The sequence below is a fragment of the Zosterops lateralis genome (genome assembly GCF_965231275.1).
Source record: "Zosterops lateralis genome assembly, chromosome: 2".
Classification (NCBI taxonomy): Eukaryota; Metazoa; Chordata; class Aves; order Passeriformes; family Zosteropidae; genus Zosterops; species Zosterops lateralis.
In genome coordinates this window covers 27,970,508-27,990,531 of record NC_139763.1, presented here as the reverse complement: position 1 = coordinate 27,990,531, position 20,024 = coordinate 27,970,508, and the positions used below count along the sequence as shown (strand labels likewise).

The 20,024-nt window shown below is 35.8% G+C and overlaps 1 protein-coding gene across 1 annotated transcript in view; it reads left to right on the top strand.

Annotated features, from left to right (window-relative positions):
- CCDC138 (coiled-coil domain containing 138) overlaps positions 1-19,772 on the top strand; it is a gene marked incomplete at its 5' end in the record, with an annotated part of 29,744 nt that extends 9,972 nt beyond the window's left edge. Inside the window, 4 exon segments of the mRNA XM_083855585.1 lie at positions 182-374; positions 2,667-2,843; positions 17,924-18,062; positions 19,154-19,772. Of these exon segments, the coding sequence (XP_083711711.1) occupies positions 182-374; positions 2,667-2,843; positions 17,924-18,062; positions 19,154-19,325 (681 nt within the window). The 3' untranslated portion in view covers positions 19,326-19,772.
- Between the last annotated feature and the right edge of the window lie 252 nt (positions 19,773-20,024).

Genomic DNA, 20,024 nt, shown 5'->3' with positions numbered 1-20,024 from the left:
TTGCAGAAGTGTCTGTTGATAAGGCACCATGTTAATATTGTTCAACTGCTTTTAGAACACAAAGCAGTATCTCCTGTACTGATTATATTCCTATACATGGTCAAAATATTTGCAATTTAATATTTAACTGCATGGGAAACATATGTATGTCAAATTTTAATGTTTGCACTGTTTGAAGCAGCATGCAAAAATGAGATCAACCATGAGGAGACTTGGCAAAGATATTTTCAAAGGTGTAGTGGGTAAGGGAAACCCACACAGTTCTTCTGAACAGTCTACAGAAAGTAAATCAAAGTCAGCAGCTTTCTTTAAGAGTTTCTGTATGCCTCTGAGGTTTCTGTCAACTTTGATTGTGCTTAGAACAGTGAAACAAGGTAAGTCAAATTTTTTTAATATTAATTTATCTATTTCAGTCATATGTCTGGACAAAAAGCATTTTAATGATACTGTAGAGTCTATTATGCTTTATTAGTGAAAAGCGATTTTACTTGGGTATTGTGAAGCAAAATATACAAGTATGAATCTTGCTATTATTTGTTTTATGATAGAATTTATGTGGGTTTTTTGATGTGATGACTTGTCAGACAAGTCAGCATTTCTTAAGTATGGGAGAAGATAAAGGTTTCAAAGTAGACACTGCGAGATTACACAAATCCATGTCTGGACAGTGTGAGAAAAGATACAGAAAATGCAACTCAAATAAGACAACTCTTCTCTCAGCTGATTTGTTAACTACTACTTTCAGTTATAAAGACTTATCTTTCTTCAAAAGAAACAGAGAACAAGGTGTTGCAGATCCTTTTTTATGGAAGTCAGGCAGGAAAGTAATTCTGTACCATTAAGAACAGGTATAAGACATGATTGCTGCTTACCTGCAGCACCTTAGCAGTACTGTGTGTCTGCATAACTGGAATTTTCTACAAGAATAATTTTTACAAGGATAGCATAACAATCAACATCTCTATAACCCTTTTCTAACTCTTTGTGGTACTAATCACTTATTTTTCCCCTTTCAAAGGCATTTTAAAAGCACAGATCATTTTGAAAGCAAGTAATTTTTTGGTGGAGTTACAACTGAGCAATCTAACCTAACCTCAGAGATGGTCCTGCTTTTGACAGGAAGATTGGACTAGATTCCAACCTAAATTATGCCATGTTTCTATTTTTGCTACCATCTCTTATCAGAATGGTTTGTATTTTAATATATCTTTACAAGTAACATGTTTCTTTTGTCAATAACATGAAGAGATTGATACAGGCTGCAGAGATGTTAATTTTCAAGGTACTCCTGAAATACCATGCCAAAATGTCAAAATCGGATGCCTGCTTTGGCATCTGATATTTTTAGTCTTTTCCATGAAATGTGTTAAATTTTGAGGCATTTCCTAGACAGCAGAAATCCACGTCACAAAATTGCTATGCTCTGTGGCACCCTGATGGACACGAAACGGGAATGCCAAAGATTTTAAATGCATAAATAATGAAGAGAGTTTTTATTCACAGAAGTCATGCTTCTGGATTAGATGTTTAAGCACATTAATATGTTTATGCCTAATGACATGTCCAGTATTTATATTGTGAGTATTTATAGTAAACGTGGGAATAAAATGTGGTGGAAGACCATCCTGACATCATTCATGAACTAACACAATGTTCCAGCTGTTGGAGGGAACTATTTCAGTCAACATATTTTGGTGAAGCATGATAATTAGTCTCAAATTGAGACTCACATTCTAGGAATGTTTGATAAAAACAATGCAAGAAAAATTGAAATAAAAAACTAGTCATTGAAGAGACTGATTTACCCTAAGCAGATGAACAACACTCTTGATTAGAATGAATCAGTTTAGTTTCTCATGGTTGCTTTTTTTTGCTGGCTTCTGTAACACAGAAAATATGATCTGTTGTCAAACATATGTCAGATATCACCATGTATGAATTTCGATCACTGAGCACATGGCACTAATGATCTGGTGATAAAATAGCAGATTTGGTTTGAACATATGTCCTCATTCCTTCAAAATGTCAGTATCCAGCAGATGGCACCGTAGTTAAACTTACGCGGTAGGATAAATTGTTTCCTTCTACTTAATTTTCTGTGCTCCAGATGATCAATGCAATTCCAAGATACTGAGAAAGATTTGACAGCAGGAACTTAAGAAAATAGATTTGTTCACTTAGTCTACATCCTTTGTATAATTTCTCACCATGGATGAGAATATAAAATGTTTATACTTTAACTACAGCTTTTAATAGAAGGAATGGGACTAGTTGATCTCATGAAAATAATTGCTCTCACTCAGACAAATCAGCCACTGACTCCCTTAGTAGGGGTTTCCCAGATGTTGAAACCAACATTGTCTCAAACTATGCAAGTTTGTATTTTCTTTCCTCTTTAACAAAATATTTTCAGGACTTTACATTTGTAAGCATATTTTTCTTAAACATATGAATTGTAGATAGTCTCTCTACCCACAATAAACTGTTAAGGAGTAAAAATAGGTAGAGGGTGTCTTTAAATAAAAATTAAATTTAATATTTTCGACTATTTAACTTTTAAGTGTGTATCTGCTGTGGTGACTGTCAGATAGTTAGAACTGTCATTCACATGGCTTAATGAAATAATGATTATGGAAGTTTTATTGCCTGTATTCTGATGTTTTCAGTGGATTACCTGGCTCAGGCATTTGAGTCCCTTCGCGTAGACTTGAAGACAGATGAAGGGAAGGCCTTATTTTTGGAGTACCAATGTGTGCCTGTCATATTAAGTCACCTAAAAATATCCAGTACAAGTCTGCTTTCCAGTGCTCTTGATGGATTACTGCAGATGACCATGGAATCTGGTAAATTTGGGTAATTACAAAAAACAAACAAACAAAAAAAAAACAGGTGGGGAAAGCATAAAACCAGTGTTAAAGCAGTATAAAAATACAGTGTAAAAGCCATATAAATAGTCTAATGTACTATTAGCAATTCTTTGTATCGTGTACATTCAGTAAAGATGTAAAATGTATTTCTGAATTATCTGTCCTTTTCTAAGTCACCTTGTGTTTTCTTCTCCCTCTCAGCCACTGTATTTTGTATTTCGTCCTGGTTGCTTTCTTATTTCTTGCTGTGAATTTCTTGTAGCTATTTTTTGTTTGACTTTTCAGTTTATTCCACTGTATTACCTTGCTGATATTTTTCTTTGAAGTCAGGCTGTGCCAGGGAGGCCAAATCATGAAAACGTGCCAGAAGGTGGAGATAAAAAATAGGTTCTATTTTAATTCTTCTCCTAGTTTGAATGAACAGCTCATCCCCAATCATTTTTCAATTTCTAGTTTGGAAATGGTATTTCTAGATGAGATGGTTATGTTTTGCTGAATTTTACTGTGCCCAGATGATTATGTTTTGCTGAATTTTACTGTGCTTTGGCCCTAGAAAAGCATTAGTAATCTTATTTGTCACAGCATTTTTCCAGGTGATACAGGTAAGGATCAATTGATAACCACCTGGATGAGCATGAAGGTAGTGATACATTCCAATGCCATGTTGAATGAACCTTGTGAGTGGTTTTTTTTTGTTTTTTTGTTTTTTTTTTTTTTAAGATAAAATCACTCATTGCCTTTAAGAACAGAAGTGTATATTGTTTTGGAGGTATTTTGTTATTATGCACTGTACTAGTTAAATAGAAAGCAAGTTTGACTTAGGATGGCGTAACATTGAGAAAAAAGCAATTTTGTAGCAACCCAAGTTCAAAAATATTTAGCTAAAGTTCTATTTTTCCTTGCAGTCTTTTTCTGACCAGGTAATTAATGCGGTCTTACCCTATTCTTCCTAATACCCACAACTGTGATTGGGAAAGAATTAATTAAATGCACAAAGGTTACAATCTAAGCAAGATGGACAGTATTTGGTATTTCTTTGGGTAATGACTGTGACAGTACATCTTCTGTTACCTAGCAGTAGTCATTCTGATACACTAGGTGCCTCCAGTTTGAAGAATAATGAAGATATATTGTGCAACTCAAATTTTGCTTTCTTGATTCTCAGAGAAGTTGTATCTTTGTGAATCACAATCAGGGAAGGAAGAGTATTGGTTAATTAAATTGACATTTGATTGAAAATTATTTCTTGGTAACTGGATATAAAGCCTTATGTAGAGCCTTACTCTTTGGTAAAATGCATTGCCAATACACAAATTAGGCATGTTTTTCTCTTTTCCAATACATAGTGTTTTGCAAGAAAACTTTAACAATGAGAAGTAATGTTGCTAGTGGAAAATTGTGTTTTCTTTCCTTGGTAAGTTTTCAATTACAAAGTCATTAAAAGATAAACTTTGGAAGGCAGCAGTAACTATTCAGAAGAGGACTCTCTGTGTTAGAGTAAAACAGGAATTCATGCTCAGTTTTAAAGCTGTATTCATGTGCTGCCCTAAATATGAAGACATAGGTAGTGGCCCTGTACTAAAATATGGAGTCATATTACCCTAAAAGACAACATCCAATCAGCAGGAGGCCAAGTCTAGACTTCTACTTTTTTATGTAATAGATACCATCCTAAGCATTCTCTCAATTCATTGCAGTAATTTTCTGGCTCTATAGGAGTGTTACAATACTCTTGCTCAAAAATAATACCTTTAGAGATGAAGTGAATAGAAATTAAATTGGAAAAAAGGCCAGCGGAGATTTTTCTAGCATATAATTTTCTTTGACTTTATTTTTTAAGGTGTTTTTTTCCTTTTTATGAGGTGTTTTTACACATTCGAATCTCAGTTGTCCAGGCTGAAAAATGTGAATCAGATATGAAATAATTACTGTGTTGCAGTACTACTCCCTATAACTGCATGTACCTTTTTTTTATAGTAGGCAATGAATGCTAATATTTCTGTGCAGTCCAGGCTTATCTGAGGTCCTTAGGTAGGTTCTCTCTGCTGTAAGAAATTATTTTTATCATGTTCTAGAAATGAAGCCTAGGTTTCCTTCATATATTAAGGATAATTACTTAAGCTGCATATGAAGAATCACAGAATCATAGAATGTGCTGAGTTGGAAGGGGCCCATCAGGATCGTCAAGTCCAATGCCTGGCCCTGTGCAGGACAACCCAAGAGTTACACCCTGTGCTTAAGCATGGTGCAAATGCTTCTTGAATTCAGACAGGCTTGGTGCTGTGACTACTTCCCTGAGGAGCCAGTTCCAGTTTTCAACCACCCTTTCCATGGCTATCCAACTGAAACCTCCCCTGACTCAGCTTTATGCCTTGATTTCTGTCACTGGCCATGGGAGTGAAGAGGTCAGTGTCTGCCCCTCTTCCCTGTATGAGGATATTGAAGCCTGCAATGAGGTCTCCCCTCAGTTTCCTCTTCTCCAGGCTGGACAGACCGAGTGACCTCAGACACTGCTCATAAGGCTTCCTCTTCAGACTCTTCACCATCCTCGTGGCCTTGCTTTGGACACTCTCTCATACCTTAATGTTTTTTCTATATTGTGGCACCCAAAACTGCCCCCAGCACTTGAGGTGAGGCCACCCCAGAGCAGAGCAAAGGGGACAGTCGCCTCCCTTGCCCAGGTGACCATGCTGTGCCTGATGTCCTCTGGGCGGGGTTGGCCCTCCTGGCTGCCAGGGCACTGCTGACTCCTGTTCAATTTTCTTCTGACCAGGACCCCCAGGTCCCTTTCCTCAGTGCTCCTCTCCAGCCACTCATTCCCCAGTCTGTCTACATCCAGGGTTGCCCCATCTTAAGTGCAGAATCTGGCACTTCAGTGTGTTAAACTTCATATGGTTGGTGATTGCCCAGCTCTAACTTGTTGAAGTCTCTCTGAAGGTACCTACTAGACTAAGACCGAGATTTCTCTTGCTGGAAACTAGAATGAGAGTGTGCAGTACTGCTTAAGCAGATTTGGGATTGGTTTGCATGTTCTTAGATTTTGGATCAGTATCATTGCTTTTGGCTTCATAATATGTCTGGTACAGTGGGTTCAGAATCCAGGTTTCCATTGCAAATTCACACCATATTGATGACGCTTCACTTACTGAAAACATGATGTCAAATGCAACAGCTGAGGCATTAGTATCATCTTTTTTCTATCTATGTACAAGACCTTAATGGCAAATTAAAATGAAATTAAAAAATAGTCTTACTGCTGTGGATCTTACAGACAGGCTTTCATGCAGTCCAACTTTTTTCAGGAGTTTAGCATCAACAATCTGTGAGAGTCCTGACACCAGCATTTCAATGGGAAATGATAGAGGACTGAAAGATGACATACCTCAGTACTTTTTTCCTCTTTCTACATCTCTTCTGTACAAGGGTGAATAACAACAGTGTACCTCTCCAGCTAGGCCGCTTGTGGAATTCTGTGAAGAAATGTTTAAGACTTATGGTACACCTAGGAAGCTAATTTGTATGTGTTTCTTGAAATTTAGTTGCATCAAGTTTAGCTGCACTGTTATTTCCCAGACATCTGTGAGTTTCCACGCCATTGTATAATTCTGAAAAAAATAATCCCACTATTTTGTCCCAATATAGTGGGATGGCCCTGGCTGAACACCAGGTGCCCACCAAACCATTCTGACACTTCCCTCCTCAGCAGAACAGGGGAAAGAAAACAAGATTGAAGAAATAAATTGTGGGTCAAAATAAAGGCAGTTTATTAAAACAAAAGCAAAGTCCACACATGGAACCAAAGGAAACCAAAAGATCCCATCAGTGGGTAGTGTCTGACCACTTCCTAGGAAGTGGAGCTTCAGCATGCATAGAGTTTGCTCCAGAAGGTATCATAAATAAGGAATGCCTTCCTCTCTCATGCTGCCTTTCCCCTCCTCTTTTCTCTTGGCTTGTATTGCTGAGCAAATACCATATGGTATGGGAGTCACTTTGAGTCAGCTGTTCTGCCTGTATCCCCTCCCAGGATCTTGCCCAACCCCAGCCTGCTGGTGAGGGGGAATTTTAGGGAGACAGTGTTGACACTGTGCTGGCACTGCTTAGCAATAGCCAAGGACTGGTGTGTTACCAGCACCTTTCTAGCTACCAGTGCAAAGCACAGCACTTTGAGGGCTGCTGTAAAGAAGATTAACTCTGTCTCAGCCAGACCCAGTACACCAAATCATTACATATTTGGAATTGTAACAGTGTGTCTGATATACAGAATATATATGTGTGTGGGCATAAATATATATATATGCCAATCTTGTTCGCCTCACCTCTTTTACAAGAATCTTAAGGCCTAAGGAGGAGGTAAAATGTTCTATTGATCATTGTTCTTGTCATATACAAACTAATTCGTAGTTGGACCAAAGGCTGACTTATAAATGTCAGAGGTGAAAAAAGTTGAGGTTAGTATGCTCCTCAAGGCATAAGAGTGAGAGGAAACTGCTAAAGATGTTATGCAGTAATTCAGACAGTTTACTTTGTGTCAAAAGAACTTCAGTTTCAGTTTACTTTTATGCTCTCATAGTGCTGGGTTTTTTCCTTATTCCAGTACTTTTGTGGATTCTATTCATTACTTTTACTGTTAGTAGATTTTACGAGCAAAATTTTGCAGCTGTGTCGGTCCTTACGTAACCACTTGCACTTTGTTAGCAAATTGCTTATTTTAACCTATGCTAGAAACTTAATAAGTAACTGAAATGAAATTATAGATAATTCTTAGGATAAACAATATAATTCTAAATAATTTATGTTATATTTCATGTTGTTTATATGATGGTGAATTTTTTTTCCAGATTAGCTCAGTGGCCTAAGTTGCAATCTAGTTCGTTTAGTTATCTCTCTTTAGGGGAAATGATAGGTTGCTTCTAAATTCCACATTTGTGAGAGTTAAAAGCTTCTTGTGAACCTGACAGTAGAAAATCAACTCCGCAAAGATATTTTATCTCTTTTCTCTTATTACAATCTGCTATTATTTTTGTTTAAAAGTGTACATAATGATGTATAAATTAGTATAGATATATTTTTACTTTAGCTATCTCATTGGCTCCTCTCTTGTTTCATGGTCAGATAGGAGGACTGTCAGTTCAGTTATATCCTTTTCAATTTCTTTCTTGCTCTCCATACCCATTACTTCAATCCATGTTTGTTTTCTGGAGGATGCCCACCTTTCCGTTACTGCAAAGATTGACTGATAAAAGCTGAGTCAAGGGAGCAAGTCCTCTGAGTCATGGTGCTCTTTTCCTTGATTCTGAGGCTTCAGATGAGGGCATCTTTCCTGCTTCTCATTGTGGAAAAGGTAGTGGTAGGACATCTATTCCTGCTCATTTAATAGAGAAGAAAGATTTCAGTACCACAGCTTTTGAAGGTTTCCTTACTTTAGTTAAGGAAAGCAGCTTCCAGGCCATGGTGTTTGGTTTTTAGTCTCATCTCTGACCAATAACCTTTCTGAAGACAGATCTAAAACCAAAATCTTCTCTGATGGAATTGTCATAGAAAGTAGGTTTAGTATCTTGTTATATGCTGAATAGCTTGGTGAAAGATTTCTACAAATGCAGAGTGCTCTGACTGCCTTTGAAATTTTGAGAGCAAAACATATTAACTGCTGCATGTTGATGTTTCAGTTTAGTCAAATGGCATATAATGTATTTATTGTTTAACAAAGCTCTTACTGTTTCCCATTAAAATTGCTATTAAAATTAATGTTTGATAATTAAAGTAATAGTTACTTTTAATAATTCAGATTGTTATAATGTGGAACAGTGGCTTCCAGGACATCTTCATACCTCAAAGCTCCCTCCCTCTTTTCTCAGCAGATCTTGTTTCTGGGACAGTAGTTGCAGCACACTGTTCAAGAGAATTCCTGGATACCAGACTTTAAACATTTTCTGGAAACAATCTAGTAATAAGTAGCATGACCTCATCAAGAAAATTTGTTCTGTGGATGTTGAAGAACAGCACATCATCGGTATTAAATCACCTTGTAGTTGAATACTTGTCATATGCAATCTTGTTCAATAGCGTTCTTCCTGTCTTCTCACACACCTTACTATGTTTTTTTAGCTTGTGAATCAGTTAAAAGGGTTTCAAACAATGTAGGGAGTTTATATTCACCTATCAAAAATACCATTGTTAACTGCAGTCTGGTTCATTCCTGATTTGAAATCTGTTGGCAGAGAGCTCCCTGCCTCAGTTTCACATTTTGCACTTTTATACAAAGACATCATATATCTTAAACTCCTCCTGCAGTGATATCTGACAGCTGTCAGATAGATTAGTAGGTTCCCCTTTCTCAACCTTAAGCTCATTCAATGAAATCAAAACTTACCTGCTCACTGGACATTACAAAACACTGGCATTTGCTTTAAATAAAACTTAGATGTACTTTGTCTTCAAGCTTATTTCTGTTTTGCAGAGAGTATATTTTATATTAGTGTGTACTTATTCACAAATCAAAATGAGAACACATTTTAAAAAATGTCAAAATTATATTCTCAGGTTTACTGTAAGTTATGGCACATTCTGGTAGGGCTTAAGTGTGATTTTTTAACCATATTGACACAACTTAAGAATTTTAATAACTGCAAAAGCGAGCTGTATTTAGACATTCACTGAACCTTACTTTTAGTTTTTTCTCTTTTTTTTGGAAGAAAATATTATTGCCATATAACCAAGTCTGTGTCCAGATGCACTCATCTCATAGGGAAGTTAATGAAGCCAGTGAAGATACAAGGATTTTCTCTATAGTAAAAAGCTGTGCTTATTTACATGTAAACTGAAGTCTTCTTGTGTTGACTGTCTATAGGACATTCCTCTTTTCCTTTTTGCTGGAATGCTTCCATAACTGATGCTGGGAATTGTACAACGTGCACTGTTCTGTGGGTACTTCTAAAAAGTCAATGGTCAGGATTTGCCAAGAAAACTCAAACTTGCCTCTTTATGCTTCCTCTTGAGCCTCAGCATTTTGAGACTTTACAGACTGCAAGCAGTGAAGGCATGGGGTAAAAAAATGCCTGTATGCTTAAACAGATTAAAATTTAACATTTTCCAGCATATTATCTTTATCTTTTCAAGTGAGTTTATTCTGCAGTACTGAAAGGATAAAAACATCAAGGCTGTGGATATTGTATTAAGGTAGGATTCCTCTCACCTGTATGAAAAGCAGATGTGAAGTTGTCCTGAGGACTTGTGTTTTGAAGCTATAGTGATAGAAATGATTTACAGCTTACGCGGCTTGAACATTGAAATACAAACCATTTAAAAGGAAATACTTCCTCTATTATCCTATCTTACCTTTGTAATTTTTATACATTCTTCTGAAAATAGGGGATAATTGTGTTGGATTAATAGATGTTTTAGTTTAATATTTTAACCACAGAAAAGGATCTCTGACTCTTAAATGCAACCTAGCTAATGTTAGGAACCACCTATATGTGCCGAAAGCAAGCAAGTACACCAAAACTTTGCACACATTTTGTTAATTAATTTAAAATTTAGTTTTAATACTTTGATTTTGATCGAATTCATTTAGTATGAAGTGCCCCTCTGTATTAACAAATAACATTTGTGTCATTATTTTCTCCCTCTTCTAGTAACAGTCATGTAATGCTTAGCCATTCTGAACTTTAGATCACTGTCTCATCCACTTCAAAGGAATAAATAGAAGGAACTATTAAATACAAAGTTATGTATAGTAAAGTATTCATTTTGAAAGTAAAGCTTCACTGTTTGTTTAGGGTGATAATGTGGTTCTTAAGCAGAATTATCATTTTGAAGGTAGACACAAATGCCAACTTTTTTTAGGTATTTGATATTAAAAAGAGTTGTTTATATCAATGTTTGGATATACATATCCACTTTCCAGTCAATTTAAGTTATGAAATCTTTAGAACATTGAAGTTTATTGAAGTAAGCTCTTTTTTACTAAACTTGCATATTTTTAATAAAATGTTTACAATTTTATAGTTTTCCATAAAATAATTTAAGTAGGAAAAATATTTTTATACACATTTTTTTGTATTTTACTATCAGAACTACTGTACTTTTTAGCTAGCTTTTTTTTTTTTTTTTTTTTTTTTGAGCAATGTCATAATTGGAATAATTCTGTAAAGAAGGACTTTCCTTGGAAGTGGAAAATAAAAATTGTGTAGTTTGAGTAACATCTATGCATTGTCAGAGCTCAGACTTTAAATACCTGCTCACTTGCAATCTAATGTTATGGAACTACAGATGATCCCAAGTGATATTTATTTATGTTAAGGTTTTCTTAGAGTTTGTCATTGTGTTTGGAACAAACACCCTTCAGGTGTGCACTGAGAGAATTGTGATTCCTTCTGTGATTCTGATATTTCATTGGGCCTTTTCTGGCTTCTTGAACAAAGTAACCCATAGTAGTGTACAACTTCAATTTAAAATGCTACCTAGGTTACTTGTAAAATGTTTTTTTCTTTGTCAGGCCTCATTAGTCTTTAATGATAAGACTGATAAGCATGTTGATTGCTCATAGACAAACTTGAGTTCAATCAGCACAGCAAAAGCTTTCATCCTCTGATCAAATCCATCCTTTGATCCACTGATAATCAGTGATTTTCTTGGACAAAATGTATGTTGATTCTTAGTATATCAACTTTATGCATCTGCTCTTCTAGCAAGTAAGATAATTCTAATTTCCATATATTTTATACTGCTGCATTCTAAGTACGCAGGTCCAGCATTAAATTTCATTAGACTGTTCCTACCTTTAGGCCGTAGTCATTAATTAGAGCACCAGGTAAGTGCCATTGCAAAAATCAGTGTTTAAAACTGAAGTTCATTTTTAGTGAATTCTTTACACAACTTTTCAGCCATTCTGCTAACCCCCATTTTCTGCAATATACTCTCACCTGTTGTTGCTTTCTCAAATGGTATCGAAGTCTAGATTAGTTATAACTGCTTCATTTATTTACCAAACAAAAATATCTGACTGTTCTGCCTCAACAACTGTAGTTCCTATACATATACTCACAGATAAACCTATAGTACATTCTATTTTCTTTTTTATTTCTCTGCTTTAGTTCCTGAAAATATCTTTAGATTTTTAGGGCACATATGTTCAGTTTTCCATTTTTTTGGTCCAAATCCAACAAATACATTGCATTGACTGTTCTCTCTTTGCAAAATGCTTCCTCCTGGCTTGTTTTTTACCAGCTTAGGGTTTTTATACTTGATTTTTTACCCACTGAACAGTGCATTCTTCCACACATTGAGCAGCCAGTTTTTTCAGTAGAATGGTGTGGGAAACAGTGCAAAGATTTTACTAAAGTCCAGGAAAACAATATCCAGTCTTTTCCTCGTCCACCAAGTGTTACTTTGCTGTAAATGGAGATGAGACTGGACAAGCAAGAGTTGCTTTTCATAAACCCATGTTTGTGCTGGTTTGGCCCTATCCCTGCATATGCCATGTGGAGACACTCAGAATGACCTGCTCCATAACCTTCCCTGGCACCAAGGTTGGGCTGACAGGCCTCTAGTTTCCTGAATCATCTTTCTGGCTCTTCTTGCAGATGAGTGTCACATTATCCAGCCTCCAGGTACCTGGGACTTTCCCCATTAACCAGGATGTTGGTAAGTGATGGAATGTGGCTTGGTGAGCGTTTCCCACTGGCTTCCTTGATACCCTTTCGTGGATCCCGTCTGGTCCCATAGGCTTGTTGTGTGTCTACATGGTGTATCAGGTCACTGACCCTTTCCCCTTGGATTATGGGAGCCTTGTTCTGCTCCCTGTCCCTTCCAGCTCAGGAGGCTGGGTACCTGGAAAACAACTAGTCTTGTTATTAAAGATTGAGGCAGGGAAGGCTTTAGGTAGTCTTTTCCTCATCTTTGTCACTATGTTTCCACCTCACATCCAGTAAAGGGTGGTGATACTCCTTAGCCCTCCTTGTGTTATTAGTGTATCCGTAGAAACATTTTTATTGTCTACTACACCAACAGCCAGACTAAGTTCTCCTTGGGCTTTGGCCCTTCTGATTGTCTCTCTCCATGACTTCACAAAACCCTTGCAGTCCTCCTGGGTTGCCTGCCATTTCTTCCAAATGCCGTAAACGTTTTTTTTTCTTGAGTTCTAGCCAAACCTCTTTTTTCAGCCAGGCCAATCTGCTTCCCCGCCAGCTTGTCTTTTGGCATATGGGGACAGCGTGCTCCTGTGCCTTAAGATTCCCTTCTTGAAGGATGCCCAGCCTTCCTGGACTCCTTTGGCCCTCAGGACTGCCTCCCATCCCACTGACTCTCTCCATCAGTCTCCTAAACCAGCTATAGTCTGGAAGTCTCACTTAGTAGTCCTGCAGGCCTCCTTCCTTACTTCTCCAAGAATAAAAAGCTCTTATCATTTTATGATGTCTGTGTGCAAGACGGCCTCCAGCCATCACATCACCCTCAAGTCCTTCTCTGTTCACAAACAGCAGAACCAGTGGGGAGACTTCCCTTAATTGGCTTCCTCACCATCTGTCAGGTAGTTCTCGACTCACTCCAGGAACCTCCTGGACTGTGTCCTCTCTCCTGTGTGGTGTTTCCAGCAGGCATCAGGTAAGTTGAAGTCCCTGTGAGAACAATTAGGAATTATGAGACATCTCCCCAATTTTTATAGACTAGTTCATCTGCCTTTGCATCCCAGTTGGGTGGCCTATAATAGACTCCCATCAGGATGTCTGCCTTGCCCTTTCCCCTTATTCTTAGACCCAAACACTCAACCCTGTCATCACCTTCATCATGCTCTAGACAGTCAAAAAACACCATAAAATACAGGGCTATCCCAATTTTTATTTCTGGACGCAATCTCTAGTTACCGCATAAGAATTATATTGGTTTCCTACACATCGTGCCCCATGTCTGTTTGAATGTCTTGAACACCCTAGGAAACTGAAGAGCAGTTCCGGTCTTACTGAGGTCAGCACATAGTGGGTGACCAGCTGAAATTGCCACTTGGGCTCTGTTAACTCAGCCTCACCTGTGCAGGCACCTACACTATGCTCTAACCACTGACACTGAACAGTCCTGGCTACTGATTACAGGAGAAAATGCTAAATTCAGCTAATGGTTCAAATCTTATAGGTGACTCCTAGAGGCAGTTGGTTATAAGCAAGTGATGTTGCTGTTTCCTTTGAAGTGTTTCTGCTGTGGTGCACAGTTAACTTTTGCATTTGGTAACTTTTCCACGCTAGTAGACACTGCGGCATCATTCACTTGCATTGTTGAGACACGTTCTCCTTTCTCCCAGCAGATCCTTTCTCAATTAGAAAATGAGGCAAAACTGTAATCGTTTATTTGTTAAAATGTAAACTTAGATTTGTCATTTTATTTCCTGAAGTGAAATAGCTTTAGGTATGAAACAGAATTTTCTGGGTAACTATAGCTGGTGAGATTTTATGCTATGTGACTGATTACTTTGAGGGTAAATTTCATATGAATTCTGTCAACAATGATAAATTGCTTATTGTTTGTTGCAGTCTACCAATCAAGCTAAGTTAATGCAACTACAGCGTGGTCCAATTTTTTGAGGTTACCACTGGAGGCTTTTTCACATTATTTTAAATTGTGACAAAGTCCTGTCAGGATAAATTCCAATTATATTTTTCTAAAACAGTTAAATAAAAGCAAAATCTTTGCAGAATCTAAGCCACCAAAATATTTTAAAATGTGAAGCTTATTATTTTTAGTTAATCAGCTAGAAATGCATTTAAATTATATATTTGTTTTGTTCATTTTCTGGTTACTTAGAATATAAACTTCAAAAGCTTATCTGAATTGAATATATAAACAGTGTACAGAAAGTCGATTTAAACATGTCTGGTTTTAAGTTGAGTTTCACGTGAATAATTTTGCAAACTTTTAGATACTATTACCACATTAGCTTTTCTGTTTTGTAGGAAAAATCCTCTGTCTTAAAAGTGATATTTTCTTTTACTTTAATTTGTAAACTTCAAAGTCAGAATATTCTTACAGCATATATATGTGTGTGTATGTGTATTGTTTTTAAAATGTAATATGTTTAAGGAACCAGTAAGAGCAGGGCAGCAAAGAAATAATCAGGTCAGCTAAATATGGCATTTGTTTACCCTGCAGAAAAGGAACTAAAAGCATTTTATGGCTGTTTAAGGGTATTTATAGGAATAAATTGTAGGATTGCCCTGTTCATCCAAGCAGTCTTTGTTATCTTCAGATCTCATGAGTCAGTGGTCAGATGAGTCAGAAGTCATGCTAAATGAGTTTTTTTAAGCCATTTGTTGTCTTAACAGGCAATAGAAAGAAGAAAAGCCTTTCTTCTCAGTTTGCTTCTTGAATATTAACGTCTTCACACATTTATTTATTCTTTTCTTCCCTTTCTGATAAGCATCTTGGCTAAGTAAGATATTCTGTTTCAATTTTTGTTGCTAAAACACATTTTATCACTGCTGCAGTGCAGGTTGATAGGACTGACCATTTCTGTTTCTTAGGAATAGGCACTCTAGCAAATTTTAGAAGAATTTCTATGAATTTGTTACTCTGTAAAATTACTATTAAGTTACAGACTGCAGAATTTGTAGGTCTAGATTTTCATTGCTTTAGAAAAGGTTGTCTCTTCCTGCTATTGTACAGAAATTTTACTTCAAACACTCCCCAGCGATAGAAATATTTGGTCAGGAAAGATGGTAGATTCTGTTCATAGTTTTGTCACCACTTGTCATGGATTTTAACAAGTTAGACTCACTAGGGCATTACAGAAGTGAAATTTTAGTTAATTATATTTCTGGGTTTAAGATTCTGCTGTATGTATTTAATAACCCCTGAGTTGTGTCACAGACACCAGTGGCTCAGTAAAGAGCACCAAGTCTTGAGTGTATGTCAGTCACATATCACTAAATGTAGCACATGTGGTGAATTCATCTAAGGATTTTCTGTTTGCTGGAATTAACAGATAGCCCTGAGGGGTTTTTTATGTAACAATTTCTGAAAAATAATACTTTCTGCAGAGAAAGTACAGAAATTCTGAAAAAAATATTAAAAGTGGTATGCCTTGAAGACCATAAGCTAAAATAAATGAGAAATAGTATCTTTACTTATCTTTTTTTCACTGATTACTGCTTTTTTTCCTACTTTAGTTTCATTCTGGTTTTATATTTATTACTGTTACCATTTAGAGACAGCAAATTGTAATGGAAGTAGTACTCAAACTGAGAGGACAGTGTGCATAAAGCCATAGGTGTATTGCACATGATAGAAAGAATACAAGAAACACGGAAGTAGATGTAAACAGAAAAGCAGATTAATTTATAGTGATTTATTGCCTTGATAATGCATATCTCTTTGAATAATTGTTGTTTTGCATTGCTTTGGGTAAAGAACAGAGGATACTTCAGCTGTGCAAACCACAAAACATCTGCCTGCCTTTTCCAAACTTTATGGAACATCAGTTGTTGTTGCTTTTTATTGCTGCAAGGTTGGCCTCTTGCTACCAAACTCTTCTTATTATCCTGCATCTCTATGATTTCCATCCACACATTCCATTATATATGTTGTGGATCCCACCTGTTGAATCCAGCATTTTAAATCAAAGGAGCAAAAGCACCTCTGCTGAAAAGAGAGGAAAGATTACATATAGCAATAGTTTCTCTGATCTGTGATAAAGGCATTTGCTGTTTCTCAGTCTCTTGACTTGAGGATATAAACCACCAAGGACCCTCAAGTCTCATGAGTTCCCTGTGTATTAGGAAAGTGGCACCTGGTCATTTGTTGGAATAGGAATAACTGGTTCCTTACTAAATGTTCAGCATAAATGCGCAACTCAGAAAATTAATTATCTGGGCTCTCAGGCTGCCTTTAAATGCCAGGTTGATTTCTTTTTTAAGCCCTATTTCAAACAGTTTTCTGTAGCATTTCTTCAGCTTTTTTATCAGTGAACCTTCTGAAAAAAAATAAAACCTTTAATTCACTCCAAAGCTACTTGTTACATTTAGTAAGTTGTATGTCCTTGAACAAGGAAAGGAAAATTTTGACCAAAATGTACATCCAGCACTCTTTGTACTGATAAAAACACCTTGATGTCCTGCTTATAAAGTACAGCATTCAGGATACGATTTTTTTTTAACGTCTTGTTTGTTGGTTTATGCTGTAATTTACATATTGCAGTTTCTTATTAAGTTTCTTATTCTTATTAAATATTTTAACGTTATGCAATTAAAATATTTTGCTCACGTATGTATTTTGATAATGCAAATGCTCTGCGGTATATTAAAGACTGTTAATTTTAAGGAAAAACAAATTGTTACTTTTTTCCTTTATGCTTTTTCTATAAATTAATCTGTAATAAGAGAACCAGAATGAGATAACCAGGGAATGTATTTAACCTTATTTTGAAGTTGCTAGATTTTGGGAAATAGGGTAGAGGGAAATGCTTTTCAGTGTGACATAAAAACTCATCCACTATTTTAAGAGGAGGGGTTTTTGTATTTAATTGTTGTACAGATCTTACTTTTACCTCTTAATTACTGTGTTTCCTCTTTTGAAACTGAGTACAAGGACAGTATACTGATAATGAAAGGCTTTCAGGTCTCACACAATCTCTTATGTGTATCATCTCTGTCCATGTGATCTGCAGCAGCTTAAAATACTTCTTTCTGAGTCTTGGCTCAGCTTAATGTTCCCCTCCCATGGTCTAAAGGAAAGAACCATGATAAATGAGCTTTGCATAAACATTTTCAATGTAAGAATTTTTATTTGAGTTTTAAATGGTTCTGTTTCCTGTTTTTCTTTGTTCTCGAGAGAATAGACACTGTTTTAATCCAAAGATCAGTAGTGTCAGAACTCTTAGGAACCTGGATTTTTTCATTTTCTAGTTTTACCTGAGTTTTGTATCACACATTCAACAGAAACTGAAATATTTGGTTGTTGTAATTATTGCACAATATGAAACATTTAAGGCCTTCTAAAAATATCAATAAGCAGTTACACTTTTCTCTGCACCGAACTCTCTGATACAGTTTTTAAATTATCTTCTTTTCCAGGTTTCTTACAGCCTTTCCTGGAAGCCTGCAGTAATGAATTGTTCTTCCGGACTTGCTCTGTATTGCTTCGAAGTTCTAAGCTAGATATTGCAGTTTTGGAAAAGCTCTCTGTTTTACTGCACAAACTCTCCAGAATAAAGTAATCCTTTATTACCATTGTTCTGTTAGCTATTATTAGGTCAATGAACTTGGTGACCTTTATCTTTCTTCTTTTCCAAAACCTCATCTCTGTTTTTCTGTTTATTTCCTCCACCATATACAATGCTGGACTTTTAATGTTAGCAGTTAAATTTAAACTGTTTTAGTCATAGAGGTTTAAGACAAGCCTCTCAATTAGTGCATAAATCTAGTTCAATTTGCAGAGTGCAAACTAGAAAAAAGTCTCACAATGTAGACTTAAAGAGGAATTATTCCTTATGTGTGCTGGTGACAAAAATGCTTAGAATTCTTAGAAGAGAATCCTAGACTTTCAGTTCTACTCAGATATTTAGTAGAAGCTCCTTTGAAAATTTAGTCTTATCTTTGACTTGCATTCAAGCTTCATCAGTTTTAATTTCCTTCAAAAAATAAATTTAAGATTTTGAGCCAATTAAGCCCTTTTGGGAATGTTCAACTTTTTAAACTGTGTTCCCATTGCTTACTGATTTTTGGGTTATTGTAACAAAGGTCATCATATCAATAGTAATGTGCTGCTGAGCTTCACTGGCACATTCCTCAGTGGGGTTATCTCATTTATACAAGGAGGTATCTAAATTGTAATTTTTTTACATTGGACTTAAAGCTGTTGACAAAACTGAGATTTTAATTTCCTGTAAGGAATAAAATTGAACTCTAGGAAAAAGGTTTTCCTATAAAATAATCCAATATAAATTATAATTGGGATTTACTAGTCAAAGTAAAATTGGCTCATAAATCCTAATTTTTTTTAAATTCATTGTCTCTGAAATCTTATTTCACATGAGTGAAAAGTCCTGTTACTGCCTTTCCTTGAGCTTTCATTATATTATGTGTACGTATCACTTAAGAAAATTTTTTGTTAATTTTTGCGAGATTTTTCTCACTATGCATTGATAACCTTATGCTTAGAAACATACCTAGAAGAATTATATTAAATACTCAAAATAATGCACATTTTACTTCATTAAAAAATATTTTCTGTAGCATCTTTAGTGTTTATGTGAAACCTCTTAATTTTGAATTGACAATTATTTTATTCAAAATCTTTTCCAGAAGGAATAAGAAGATGTTTGAATTGTTTGGTCTTCATCAAATGTTCCAAGAACTGCGTAGAACTATAGATCCAAATCACACCTTCCTCTGTATAAACCTCAATTCAATTCTGCTGAATTTGGAATTCTTGAGGAGTAGCTCTTTTGCCTCCAATCTAAGCACAGGTCACTAGTACTAGCTTTCAATCAAAGTATTGTTCTGTATAATTTATACCAACTACCAACATTATGAAATTTGGAGTTGGGGTTTTTTTACTGATTTGTAGAAATACATTAAGCAGTACTGTGTAATTCGCTGTATATTGTGTGGAGTTTCACTTATATGTCACTCATTCATAAAAAGGAAAATGGAAAACTTTGTAATATGCTAGATTGCTTTCTTCAATATTTTGTAAAGAAGTGAAATGATGCTGCTGTTGTGAATCACTCATGCTATGTAAGCAATTGATTCCTTAGAGTAAGGAGATCAGGAATACCAGTCCTTCCTTACAGATATGAATCTTAGTTACTTTTGACTCTTCAGAGAGTTTTATAAGTACTCTAATTTATTTTATGATTGATAAGTAGCAGATAGGCGTCTTAGAAGATTATCTTTTGATAATCCTGCAGTTTTAATGATTAAAACCAGATTTTAATTTAACATAACTAGATGTATTGAATAAGAAATTTTGTTTATTTTGATTTCAGAATTTCTTAGAGTTTGTTTGATCTTTTCCTGTATTTAAGTAACATTTAGTATTTTAGCCTGCTTTGTATAATGTAATTTTGTATAGTAATATCTTTGCAAATGTAAATAAAAGCATTTCTTAAAATGTCTGTCAATAGTAATCTGTAACATAAGATTATTGTATTTTATTGCTTCTGCTGTATTT